Genomic DNA, 12,937 nt, shown 5'->3' with positions numbered 1-12,937 from the left:
TGAAAATGGACAAAGGGGTGCCTCATTTCTTCGAGACCCAGACTGCCCCTGTGTGCATCCTCTATCTATCGACACTAAATCTTTCTCATGCCTTAGAAACAAAACGAAAAAAAGGAAGAACATAGACCAAGGATAAGAACAGACAGTTCGCTAATGTTACAAAAGGCAAACAGTTTCAAAAAAAAGTTGTTTAACATTAGTTACTAGGGAAATTAATTTAAAGCCACAGGGCGATAACACTATATACCTCTCAATATAATTAAAAGTAATATAAATGGCATGGTAGAGGATGCTTGTAATCTAACTCTGGGAAGCCGCTATAGGAGTATCACAGGCTGGAGCCTACCCTGGGCAATGTGGGGACTTAGAACCATCTCAGAAATAAATAGGGCCAGCAGGACAGCTCAGCGGTCTAAAGTGCCTGCCTTGGCGAGCTTAGGCAAGCACAGGGGCCGCGGTTTGATTCCCGGCACCACATGCTGCGCCAGGCCTACCCTGTGGGGGGGCCGAGCCAGTCCCCCAAAATAAATAGATAAATAAAGCCTGGGGATAAATATAGCTTAGGATAAAGCCTTGGGTTCCATCCTGGCACTACAAATGGTAATAATAATACAAAATAAATTATTTCCCCAGTAGCTTCTTGCTCTCAGTACTAAGTCTCTGTTTCCAGTGTATGTGATGGGGCCTGGAGGAGAAAATGTCGTAGTAAGATACAAGCCTCCGGCAAATTTGGTGAAAGCCTGTCTGGCACTTGTCACTCTTGGCTGTTGTCTTGTAGGCCCTGGATATCCAGTCTTTAGGGTGACCTGGGCCTCATTAAGTGATGAGGATTTATCTTGGACCACATGGAAAACAGCAAAACTTCCTCTTTTATAATAATTTATTAAGTTAGTCTATGAAATAACACAAGCCCAAGTTTAATAATAAGGTAACTTACATGTCTTCCTAATAAAGACAAATACTGCCAGAGGGTTAGCTCAGTGGTGTAAGTGCCTGCCTGGCAAGCGCAAGGTCCCAAGCTCAATCCCCAGTACTGCAATAAATAAAGAAAATAAGATAAGGCAAATACCTGTGTTCACAGGCACACGCACTGGCATGTTGAAATGGTCCTGCTACTTTCTTTTTTTATTATTTATTTATTTATTTATTTATGTGTGTGTGTGGCCAGCTCAGCCCACCAGGGGGCCGAGCTGGCTGGCATGTGGTGCTGGGGGATTGAACCGCAGTCCCTGTGCTTTGCTAAGCTTGTTCTAAGTAGGTGCTCTAGACCACTGAGCCATTTCACCAGCCCCTCTTTTTTGTCTTTTTGAGACAGGGCCTTGCCATGCAGTTCAGGCTGGCCTTGAACTCACTTTGAAGCCCAGGCTGGTCTCAGACTCGAAACCATCCTCGTGCCTCAGCCTCCCAAGTGCTGGGATTACAGGTGTGTGTCACCACACCCCATCCTCTTACTCATTTTTACTCCCCAAGTTGCACAAGCACATATCACACCTGACTCACGCGAGGAGGGGGCTTCCATTATGCTGAGTGGGACAGACGCAGAGGGCAGAGTTAGCTCCACACCCCAACCTTCCCCTCCACACCATCCTGTTGCTGCCTACACAGTCAAGAAATTATTAATTATGTTAACACTTTACAATCCTGGAGGGCCTAATTCCTAGTTGCCCAGGGCTGCAGGCAGCCCACAAGCTGTTCTGACATACCCTTCAGGAGGCCCTGAGAGTCACTGGAGATTGGTGAGCCAGGGAAGCACGTGGCTAATAAGAGATTTCTCAGGAAGCCAGGAGAATCCTGTGGGATTCTCAGTTGTTAAAGAGCACTGACCTTAAAGAAATTCCAGCAGCTGGAGAGATAGCTCAGAGGCATAAGCACCTACCTGGCAAGCATGAGGACCTGAGTTTGATACCCAGCCCCACATGCCGTGTGGTCTTGGCTCCAGATGCAGGTGCCCACAACCCGGCGTGGTGGCCCACGTTGGTAATGCCAGCACTCGGGAGGCTGAGCCAGGAGGATCTCTGCAAGTTCGAGACCAGCCTGGGGGCTACAAAAGTGAGCACAAGGCCAGCCTGAACTGCAGAATAAGACCCTGTCTTTAAAAAAAAGAAAAAGAAAGAAAGAAAGAAAAGAGATTCCAATTGTCTTTGACCTGACCAAGTCCCATCTTTAGAAGATTGAGGAGAGCCTCAAAATAGTGACATTTTGATTAGCTTTGACCATTGACACACAAATTCCACGTGAACTATTACTAGGAGAGAATCGTGACATAGGTCTAGGTCCCCTATGCAGTCCACACGCTTGAAGGACCAGTCTGCACTTATATAGTTATTGAAAACTTTTTTTTTTTTTTGTGGAGCCGGAGATTGAACTCAGGCCTTTGTACTTGCCAGGGAAGCACTTATTCTACTGAGCCATCTCCCCAGCCCCAGTTATTGAAAACTTGTGTCCCATGTGTCCTTACCAACTAGCTCCTCTTGTTCAATGAAATATTAGCAGTTATGATCCAAGTTGGTCATTCTGCTGCAAAACAGGAAAAATTAAAAAGATAAAACAGGACATGGAGTAGGAGCCCTGGGTTTTAAAAATATGTTTGCTTGTTTATGTATTTACTTACTTTCTGTTCCTGGAGCTCGTACCTAGGAACCTTCACTCTGACTAACATCCTCAGCCATTATCATGTAGTTATTCATCTGAGACACAGGGTTTTCATCAGTTGCTCAGGCACGACTGGAACTTGTGAGCCTCTTGCTGCACCCTTTCAAAGTGCTGGGATTACAGGGGTCTCCTGTGAGGCACAGCCCCTGCACCCCGCTCAGCCGTGTGTGCGTGTGTGCGTGCGTGCGTGCGTGCGTGTGTGTATGTGTACCTAGAAGCCTTCCTTCTGCTTCTTTCTCTTTTCCTTTCTCTCTCTGCTACCGGGATTGAACCCTGAGCCTTCGTACTGAGCTACAGCCTCAGCATTTATTTTTTTAAAAGACAGCGTCACGCTATGCAGTTCAGGCTGGCCTTGAGCTCACTTTGTAGCCCGTGTTGCTCTCAAACTCACAGCTATCTCCTCTTGCCTCAGCCTCCTGAGTTCTGGAATTACAGGCTTGTGCCACCACACACAGTTCAGTGAACTAATTCTGATTGTGAAATGAGAGGAGGCAATGAATTCTAGAAAAACTTTGGATGTAAAATGGACTAGCGTTGGTAATTTAGAGTATGTGCTAAAAAGTTTACTTTTATAGGACTGGTCAGAAAGCTCAGCAGACTAAAGCGCCTGCTTAGGCAGAGTGCAGCGGCAGGATTCAGTCCCCTGCCTGCTGTGCCACCCTGCCCATGGGGCATGCTAAGACAGTGATTGAGACTGCACGTGATGGCACACGCCTGGAATCCCAGACCTTGGGAGGCTGCAAACAGGAGAATCATTACGAGTCCGATCTAGTAGTGAGACCCCATAGACCCTGCACTAAATTAATTAATTAATGAAATAAATAAACTTTCCTTTTATGCTTCCTAATTTCTTCCTTCCTTTACTCAACAAGCACTTATTGAGCACCTACTAGGTGCCAGGTACATCTAGGAACAGAGAAGATGCCTACTGTTAAAGACTGAATAGTCTGGTGCCCAAGGTTGATGAGATGACTATTTGAGACTGGGGCAAGTGCTGGAAAGGAAATTAAATAGGGACTTCAGGTCAGAAAAGTACCTGGGGACCCAGAGAGGGTGTCTCTGAGGAAGTGACATTTGCCTTGCTGACAAGAGCCAGTCAAGCAGTGAAACAGCAGGGGCACAGGCCCTGGGGATGGGATGCGTTCCACATGGTGAGCGGGAGGAGAGGGGTGGAGAAGCCGGTGGAAAATGTAGCATCATCCAGCCTCCGGGGGCCAAGGTTTGGAGTTTTATTTTGGGCGGATGAAAAGCCCCTGCAGTGTTTTAGGACAGGGACTGCCATACTCTGGCAAGAGCTAAGCCCGGCAGCTGGGAAGCTAATGCGGGGATTCGAGAGATTTTGCTGAGTGAAAGGCCAGTGGGGATCGGCTGCTCACTGTCTCTGTTCCCCGCGCCAGCTCTTCCGCCTCCCAGGGCTCTCAACCCAGTTAAAGGGAAGTAGGGGGCCCAGCCACCTGTAAGGGTCCCCTGGGGTTCGCCAGGGCAAACAGGAAGCCACAGCCCAGCGAGACAGGCCTGGGAATCGACAACTGAGAATGTGGTCACTTGGGTCCTGGACCCTTTGCTTGCCTTCAATCACACACACACACACACCCCATAGGGCAGAGGTGCAGCGTGGCATCATATGCCCTACCCCCACCCCTGTAGAGAGAGGGAGGGAGGGAGGGATTTAGATGTCAGGACTCCCGGGTTTGTCCTGCTGACTCCTGGGTTGTCCTGCTCACGAACACCAGCTGGATGTGTGACCTTAGGCGGGTCACTTCCATAATGAAAGCAGGACTTCTTGGGCAAGAAAAGGACATTATCCTGATATATATATATATATATATATATATATCTCAGGATCTCTGTAGTCCCCACTAGTCTCAAACTTGTGACCCTCCTACCTCAGCATGCCTGGCCCATCAGGCATTCATGGCCAAGGACTGTTACAGAGAAGCTATGGGGCCTCTTGTCCCACACACAGTTGTCCAGCCCCTTCCCATTATGATTTACATTGGCTGATTTAGCCCCATAATAACCCATGGGGTGAGCCGCTCTTGTGTCCTGCTTTACAGGAGAGAAAACTTGTCTGTGGGGTGAGCCACGGCACCTGGCTTGGGTTCTGAACTCTTAATCGATGCTGTCAGTTATTAACTAAACGTCTACTAACCCCCAGCTCACAATATTTCTATCGTATTAATATTATCCTTGAGGGCCGGCCACATAGCTCAGCAGACTAAAGCGCCTGCTTCGGCAGAGCGCAGGGGCTGGGGTTTGACCCCTGGCATGCTGTGCTGGCCCCGGGGTGCACTGAGATGCAACTGAGACTGGGTGTGGTGGCATCGCTTGAGATCCCAGCGCTTGGGAGGCTGAAAACAGGAGGATCACTATGAGTCCGATCTACATAGTGAGACCCTGTACACTCTGTACACCCTGTCCTAAATTCATATATATATATATATATATATATATATATATATATATCTTTGGTTGACAGAGAAAGAAACTGATGCTAATACAGGAGTTAGCTAAGGAATGGCCCAGAAAATTCAAACTCTGGTATGCCAGAGTTGGAAGATGCGCTACTGCGCATGGTATGGAGATAGAAGACAGGAAATATAAGAGAGGTTTGTGGTGTAGCCGGGCTGCATGGTGACATCGTGAGTTCAAGCCCAGCCTCAACTCCATGGCTAAAGCCTGTCTCAAAAAAAAAAAAAAAGTTTGTAGAACAACAGGTGTTTGCGTGTGTGTGTGTGTGTGCATGCACATGTGTGCTAATGGATTCAGAGGCTTAGGAAGAGTAGCAGGAAGGAGGGAGCCCCTTCTCACACACGCGCACACACACACACACACACACACACACACACATGCACACACGCGCACACATGGGAAAAAAAGGAGGGCGCCCCTAAAACTGAATCAACTTGTGCAACATGGATCTGTCAGGTACATAGGTGACTGCTCGAGGGCACTGTGACAGTGGCAGACAGGCCTATCACGGATGCAGTGGGCTCAGATACTAGTGAGGGAAACTAGTGGGGGAAACAAGCTGATAGGCAAATCAGATCAAGCCCCGAGGTCATAGCTGCTAAGATGAAAACACAACAGGTGCTGGTGCACACCCCTCATCCCAGCACCTGGGAGGCTGAGGCAGGAGGATCGCTGAGAGTTCAAGGATAGCCTGGGCTACATAGTGAAACACCCTCTCAACAAACAAACAAACAACAAAGGGCTGGAGAGATAGCTCTGTAGAGTAAGCGCCTGCCTGGCAAGCCCATGGTCCTGAGTTCAATTTGCGGTACCACAAAAAAAAAAAAAGAAGAAGAAGAAGAAGAAGAAGAACAAAATGACTAGGCTGGGGAGAGGGGACTTGTGTGGTCCGCAGAAGTGCCTGGAGACACAGCCTAAGGCGTGACCACCTCCTTCCTCTCTGGGGGGACTGCCTGCTGCCTTTGCACTCACCCATGGTTCATTGCCCACCGGGCCCCAGCTGCCCCGGCATCCCCTGCGCGGCAAAGCTGGGTGGCCCGGGGATCCTGGCTGCCATGCCACCTCCTCTCCTCCTCTCCGTCCTCCTCTTCCTTTTTCCCAAGGGAGTCAGGCCCCAGAAACCAGTGCTGGTGGAGGTGGAAGGTATGTCCGAAGGGCAGGGCGGGAAGGAATCTGGCCCAGAGGGCTCGTGGGTTCCACTGGGTGACCTCAGCTGAGTAACTCTCCCTCTCTGAGCCTCCATTTTATCTGTGAAATTCTGGGAGGGCCTGAGAGGACTGTGCGGGCCCATTACCCCCAGCTGCTGGGTCCTGCCTGCTTCCTGTGGGTTGGTCCGTTTCCATAGGAGGCTAAGCGTGTTCTCTCTCTCTCTCTCTCTCTCTCTCTCTCTCTCTCTCTCTCTCTCTCTCTCTCTCTCTCCCCCCCCCCCCCGGACACCCCCCCCCCCGACCCCTCACAGAGGGCGGCAATGTAGTGCTGCCGTGCCTGCGGAATCTGTCCAGTGCCCCCCACCCACCTGAGAAGATGGTCTGGTTCCAGGGCAACCAGTCGGCACCCTTCCTAGAGCTGAGCGTGGAGGTCCCTGGCCTGGGCATCCACATGGGACCTCTAGGCATCCTGCTGTTTATCTTCAATGTCTCTGACCAGATGGGGGGCTTCTACATTTGCCAGTCAGGACCCCCCTCCAAGAATGCCTCACAGCCCAGCTGGACTGTGAGCGTGGAGGGCAGTGGTGAGGGCTGGACCCAGCGGGGCATGGTCTGGTTGGGCTGGATGAGAAGAAGAAGGCCTGCCATGGACAGGGTGGGGGTGTCCGGCAGCCAGAGAGGGGCCAGAGGGCCAAGGGACAAGAAAGGAGCTGCAACTTTGTGACTTAATGCTGGGCCACCCCAGGTCTGTCCTCCTCCCCCTGCCCCTCTCTGTCTGTGCTTTCCTGGGCTCTGTCTCTCTCCCTGCTCCTAATGTCTCTCTGTTTGGTCCTGGGTCTCTTCCCAGGGGAGCTGTTCCGGTGGAATGCTTCAGACTTAGGGGACCTCAGCTGTGGTCCAGCCCCGGGGAACAGGTCCTCACCCACCAGCCCCAGGCTCTCTCCCCACCACCCCAACAGCTCCCAGCTGTATGTGTGGGACAAAGACCGCTCCAAGAGCAGGAAGGGAAAGTCAGTTTGTGCCCCGCCTAGGGGCAGTCTGAACCAGAGTCTCACTCAAGGTAAGGGGGCAGTGCTGGAAGATGCCAGAAGTGGGGTCCCAGGGTGGGGGATGGTGACTGGAAATTCAGGGAGATGAGCCCCCTCCCCAAGGGTTAGGCTTCCTTCATTTTATCTCTGCTCTCTCCAGACCTCACTGTGGCTCCTGGCTCCACACTCTGGCTGCCCTGTGGGGTGCCCCCTGCTCACGTGACCAGAGGCCCCGTCTCCTGGACCCAAGTGCACCCTAAGAAGCATCGCAGCCCACTGCTCAGGCTCTACTTGAGGGAGAACCCCCCAGCCCAAGAGATGTGGGTCCTAGGGTCTGCTCTGTCGCTTTCCCAGGTCACTGTGCAAGCTGCCGGTACCTATTACTGTTTCCGTGGCAACCTGAGCACAGAGATACACGTGAAGGTCACTGCCTGGTCAGGTACAGTTTGTCTTCGGGGTGCGGCATCTGTGTGGGGCTACTGGGAGAATACGGAGCCAATATTGAACCCAAACCTGAGGGCTAAGACTAGCGTCCCCTCCACACCCAACTTCTATGATGAACAATGACTCCAGCTCTTTCCTCTTTGGGTCTTCTAAGACCTGACTTCCTGGATCTCTGCCACTGGCTCCTCCTTCCCAGGAGCTTTGATGGAGGCTTTTTCCCCTGTCCCTCAATGTCGAAACCCTGGGCCAGGGGCCAGGGAGATGGCTCAGTAGAATAAGCACTTGCCTGGCAAGCACAAGGGCCTGAGTTCAATCCCAGGTTCTGCTAAAAAAAAAAAAAAAAAAAAGAAAGAAAGAAAACCCTGGTCCTTCTCATCCTGGTCTATGGACTCCTCTCATCCAATTCCCTTTATTCTCTTGGCTCCTTGGGTCACCATGTGTGGGTGACTCTACTCCAGGCCATCTCTGAATTGCCATTGGATGCCTCAAGAAAACCTCAGGCTCAGCACAGACAAAATAAAACACGGTGTCTTTCCCAACCAATCTCATACCTTGGGACTCCAAGTCTGTGTCTTGCTCCTGTCCCCAGACCCATGGTCCTTTGTATTCTTGAGGCTGGTAAGTAGGGTGCCAGTCTGGGGTCCTTGCTCATAACACCTCTTCCTTAGCAGTATGGCACTGGCTGAAGGAAAGCGGTGGCTGGAAGGTCCCAGTTGTGTCTTTGGTTTATCTGGTCTTCTGCCTGGGCTCTCTGGTGGCCTACCTTCATATCCGAAGAGGTAAGTCATGTCTCCAACCAGTTTGCCCAGGCCTCACTCCATCAGGCTGTGCCCACCCTGGCCAGCCTGGCAGTCATCTCCCTCTCTTCCCATCCCTCCCCTCTCCATCCCTCAACCCTGTCCCCCTACTCTTCTACCACCCCTCAAATTTCCCAAGTCCCCTGGAATTTGAACCACTTGTCTCCTCTATGACTTCCCCAGCACCCTGTCAAGCAGCCCCTCCTCTAATCATCCCCCTTAACTCCCACCAGCCCTGGTCCTGAGGAGGAAAAGGAAACGAATGACTGACCCCGCCAGGAGGTAAAGCAAGTCCAGCCCCTCCTTTCCTCTCTACCATCTTCACTTACTGCTCTCTCTCTCTCTCTCTCTCTCTCTCTCTCTCTCTCTCTCCCTCAATCTCTCTCTCTCTGTTCTTTGCTCCATCTCTACTAGCTGAAACATTGCCCAGGATCAAGGCCTGGGTGGGATGCAGGGTGTAGTGGCACACGTGTGGAATCTCAGCACCAGGGAGGCAGGAGGATCACTGCAAGTTCGAGGCCAGCTTGGGCTACATAGTAAGACTCTGTCTCAAAAACAGAACAAAACAAAACACCTTGGAACGATTCCAGACTCCGGTGGTGGCTGTCCCAGCACAGAGGAGCTAATCACAAGTGACTGAATCTTGAGTGGGTGCCCAATTCCCCTCTAGATTTAGCCTCACAGGGCACCTACCCTTCTCCGGACAGATTCTTCAAAGTGACTCCTCCCCCAGGAAACGGGACCCAGAACCAGTACGGAAACATGCTGTCCCTTCCCATGTCCACCTCTGGCACAGGTAAGGAGCTCCTGGCTGGCCCCGCCCCCAGCATAAAGCCCCACCCAGCCACAGAGCTCCACCCACTGTCTGGATTCCTCCAATCCCCTGAGCCCAAGCTTTCTAGAGCTCGGAGCCCCTCCCACAGGGTGCAGGGGGTGCTACCCACAGGTGGCTCCGCCCCCAGGACTCCACCCCTCAATGCCAGGGCAGACCAGTACCCTAGAACTCGAAGCTGCACCCCCAGATATAGATCTAGCCCCATGGTTCAAGGCCAGGCACCCAGAGTCCCTGCCAAAGCCTAAACATCCCCCTCCACTGACTCCTTGCAACACCACTCTTGCCAGGGCGCACTCAGCGCTGGGTGGCGGCTCTGGGGGGCACCGTCCAGTCATACAGAAATCCGCGCAACGACATCCAGGAGGCTGGAGCCGTGGGGTCTCGGAGCCCCTCGACAGCGGGTGAATGAAAGGGTTCATTCCTCGCTTGGAGGGTGTTTTAAGGGTTTGTGACAGGAAGGGTGGGCTGGAGTGAGGGGAGGAGGACTGTGACTCAGTTTCCCCCCTCCTCTCCAAACCCCCAGGCCTGGAAGAAGACGAAGGGGAGGCTTATGAGGAGCCGGACAGCGAGGAGGGCTATGAGAATGACCAGCTCTCCCAGGGTAAGGCCGCCAGCTTCCGCACTTCCCCTGGCTCCCTAGGGGCGGGTAGCGGACCCTCGCTGGACACCCCTCCTTCTCACAGATGGCAGCGGCTATGAGGACCCGGAAGACCGGCCCGTGGCTTCTGCTGATGAGGACTCCTTCTCCAACTGTAATTTGGGGTCTTTGTGGGGCCTTAGAGACGCGGGCGGTCCCACTTCACTGCAGAACCCCTAGCGGAAAGTAGGGTTCCCTGGAGCTCTCTTTCTTCTGCTGCAGCTGAGTCTTATGAGAACGCGGATGAAGAGCTGGCCCAGCCAGTAGCCAGAACCACAGGCGAGTGGGAGGGACAGGCAGCTCCGGGGCTGGGGGAGACCTGGAAGCCTGGACACGTCGTGACTCCCCCTTGTCTTTTCTAGACTTCCTAAGCCCCCATGGATCTGCCTGGGACCCCAGCCGGGAGGCAGCCTCCCTTGGTGAGAGATGCCTGGGACTAGGGCTAGCCCGTGTGCCCAGCCAGAAACAAGTCACCTGCCGCTTTGCTGCTTTGACGCTATGAGCAGCCTTGGCCTGACCCTGACTGGAACCCAAGCTCGACCCAATGACAGATTTTATGCCTGACTCTAATCTCAACCCTGATTCCAATCCCAAGCCTGACCCTTGGAGTTTATGGCCACTAAACTTGAGTATCAGCATTGAACCCAGTCTGTTGCAACCTAAAGTTTTGGCTGGGTGTGATGACACATGTTACAGTCTCAGCACCCGGGAGAAGCTGAGGCAGGAGGGTTGCTGTGAGTTCGAGACCAGCCTGGGCCATGTAGCAAGACCCTGTCTCAAAAAGATAGAAAAAATAAAGTTCTGACCTCACCCTGGCCCCAAGGCAACCTTCAAATTGACCACAGCTACAACTGCCTCGCACCCACCTGACTCCTCCTGGTTTTGTACTTGAGCATTCTCCAACCATACCCATGTCTGTCCCATACCAAACGCTGACCATACAGCCAATCAGGACCCAACCCCAGGCTGTCATAATCACTCCTGGTACAAGAAGGGGGAGCCCCCACCTTCCCCTGGGGTGGGTGGCACCTTCTGTCCCAGGCCCTCAGTGTGGCCCCTGGCCTTCCAACTCTCCATCCCCTGCCCAAGCAGGGTCCCAGTCCTACGAGGATATGCGAGGGATCTTGTATGCAGCCCCCCAGCTCCGCTCCCTTCAGCCTGGTCCCCATCATGAAGAAGGTGGGTGCTTCTGCCACTGTCGCTGGCTGTCTGCTGGGTCTGCCTCCCCTCCCAGCCTACTTCCGCCCTGCCCCCCCCCACTCTTTCCTGGTCCTTCCTATCTAGATGCAGACTCTTACGAGAACATGGATAATCCTGATGAGCCAGAGCCAGCGTGGGGAGGAGGGGGCCACATGGGGGCCTGGAGCACCAGGTGACAGGGTGAGCTGGATGCTGCCCCTGGGAGTGGGGAACTTGCACTAAGAAGAGAGTGCTAAGGAGGGATGGGAGGGATGCTGGGATCGGGGAGGGAGGTGGGAGGGTGTCAGGGCCTGGCGGGCAGGGGAGGGCCCCAGAGCCCTCCTCACCCACGTCCCTTCTATGTAGCTTGGGCTTCCTTAGGCCTCTGGAGGGACTTTGCTTAGGATGTGTGTGTGTGTGTGTGTGTGTGTGTGTGTGTGCGCGCGCGCGCGCGTGTGTGTGCATGCCCCCTTTTGCTTTTCCCAGATAGACTAAATGACCGCTTCCCATCCATTGTGTAGCACCATTGCATGGGAGGGAAGGAAGGCAAGGCTGGGTCTTCTCCTGCCCCCTCTCACGTCTCCCCAGGAAAGAAGGGCAGCACTGCACGCACGGTGCTGCTTTGTCCCTCCTGTGGTCGGTTCAGCCACTTGCCTCATTACTATAGCTCACCCGATTCCCCTCAGAGACGAAGGACAGACTAAGTCCTTGGCCTCTAGCCTGGTGCACGTTAAAATCATGGCTTGAAAAAAAATCATGGCTTGTGTTTGCTCTAGAGGCTGGGAGGGTCTGGGAAGCTGTTTTTGTTAGAGAAGGGAGAGAGAGAGAGACAGAGACAGAGACAGAGAGAGACAGACAGAAATAGAGACAGACAGACACTACAGATGCTTAATGGATAGCTAAAATCCGAGCAAAGCTTGACCTACATTTTGCACCTGTCCCCTTTGTTACCTTGACGTTCTGTGAGAGGTCACAGGTCAGCTCTGCAGGTAGACATGTTCATCATTGAGGGCGTGTTGGTCTCACGGCTGGTGACACAAGATTGACGAGCCCTAAATGTATTGAACCAGTCTCATTCCCTTTGGAGACGGAGGACGCCAAGATAAGAGTTGTGCCGGGATGTGCAGCGACCGATGGGTGCCCAGAAGTCTCCAGTCTCCTGTTCGGAGTCCCAGCAGAGCCGCTGCAAAACTGAAGCTGACCTGGGCAGAACCAGTCCCCGCTTGAGGCCACACGGCCCCTTCACGCGGTGAGGACTTCTCCCTCCCGCGGCCGTGTTGCAAAACCGGAACTGAGATCGTGCTGAGCCCCCAGCCCCGGCAGCATCCGCTCCTCCGTGGAAGCAGGCCCTGTTCCCAGTCGGTGGGCCAGTCGGTCACAGATGTACCTCCTTCATCCAGCTCCTCCAGTGGAAGCTCTTTCTCCGTTTTCTGATACTTTCTAACCCTGCCTAATAAATCAGCCTAGCCTCTCAGCGATGTTCAGCAGTGCTTTTCTGCGATGATACGTCAAGAGCTGAGGTTTGCAATTCCATTCATCTATTTATTTGTACTGCAGGTTGATCAGGTTGATCGCAGTCTTTGCTACATACTCTCCCAGCCCTTTGGATATTTTATTTTGAGATAGGGTCTCCGCATATCGCCTAGACTGGGATTGAACTTGCAGTCCTCCTGCCGCAGCCTCCCCTAGTGCTCAGATTACATTAATAAACCATAATGCCTGGCTCCCATCTCCATTTTATTTTT

General features: G+C 52.9%; 1 protein-coding gene across 3 annotated transcripts; it reads left to right on the top strand.

Annotated features, from left to right (window-relative positions):
- The first annotated feature begins 6,168 nt into the window (after positions 1-6,168).
- On the top strand, positions 6,169-11,389 carry Cd19 (CD19 molecule). Of its 3 annotated transcripts, none has more exons than XM_023717500.1 (14): positions 6,169-6,267; positions 6,584-6,856; positions 7,120-7,332; positions 7,461-7,739; positions 8,416-8,523; positions 8,775-8,823; positions 9,249-9,337; positions 9,664-9,777; positions 9,900-9,977; positions 10,060-10,128; positions 10,236-10,292; positions 10,376-10,432; positions 11,106-11,192; positions 11,298-11,389. In XM_023717500.1, the coding sequence occupies exons 1-14, from the start codon at positions 6,180-6,182 to the stop codon at positions 11,387-11,389; spliced, it is 1,653 nt and encodes a 550-aa protein (XP_023573268.1). In that variant the 5' UTR covers positions 6,169-6,179. The 3 variants fall into 3 exon arrangements, with proteins under 3 accessions (XP_023573268.1, XP_004622967.1, XP_004622966.1); XM_004622910.2 differs by having other exon boundaries at positions 8,413-8,523; XM_004622909.2 differs by having other exon boundaries at positions 8,413-8,523; positions 11,103-11,192.
- Positions 11,390-12,937: the final 1,548 nt, after the last annotated feature.

The sequence above is a fragment of the Octodon degus genome, unplaced genomic scaffold, assembly GCF_000260255.1.
Source record: "Octodon degus isolate 3935 unplaced genomic scaffold, OctDeg1.0 scaffold00001, whole genome shotgun sequence".
Taxonomy (NCBI): domain Eukaryota; kingdom Metazoa; phylum Chordata; class Mammalia; order Rodentia; family Octodontidae; genus Octodon; species Octodon degus.
The sequence above is the reverse complement of the archived record's forward strand: the minus strand, read 5'-3'. Positions and strand labels throughout refer to the sequence as shown.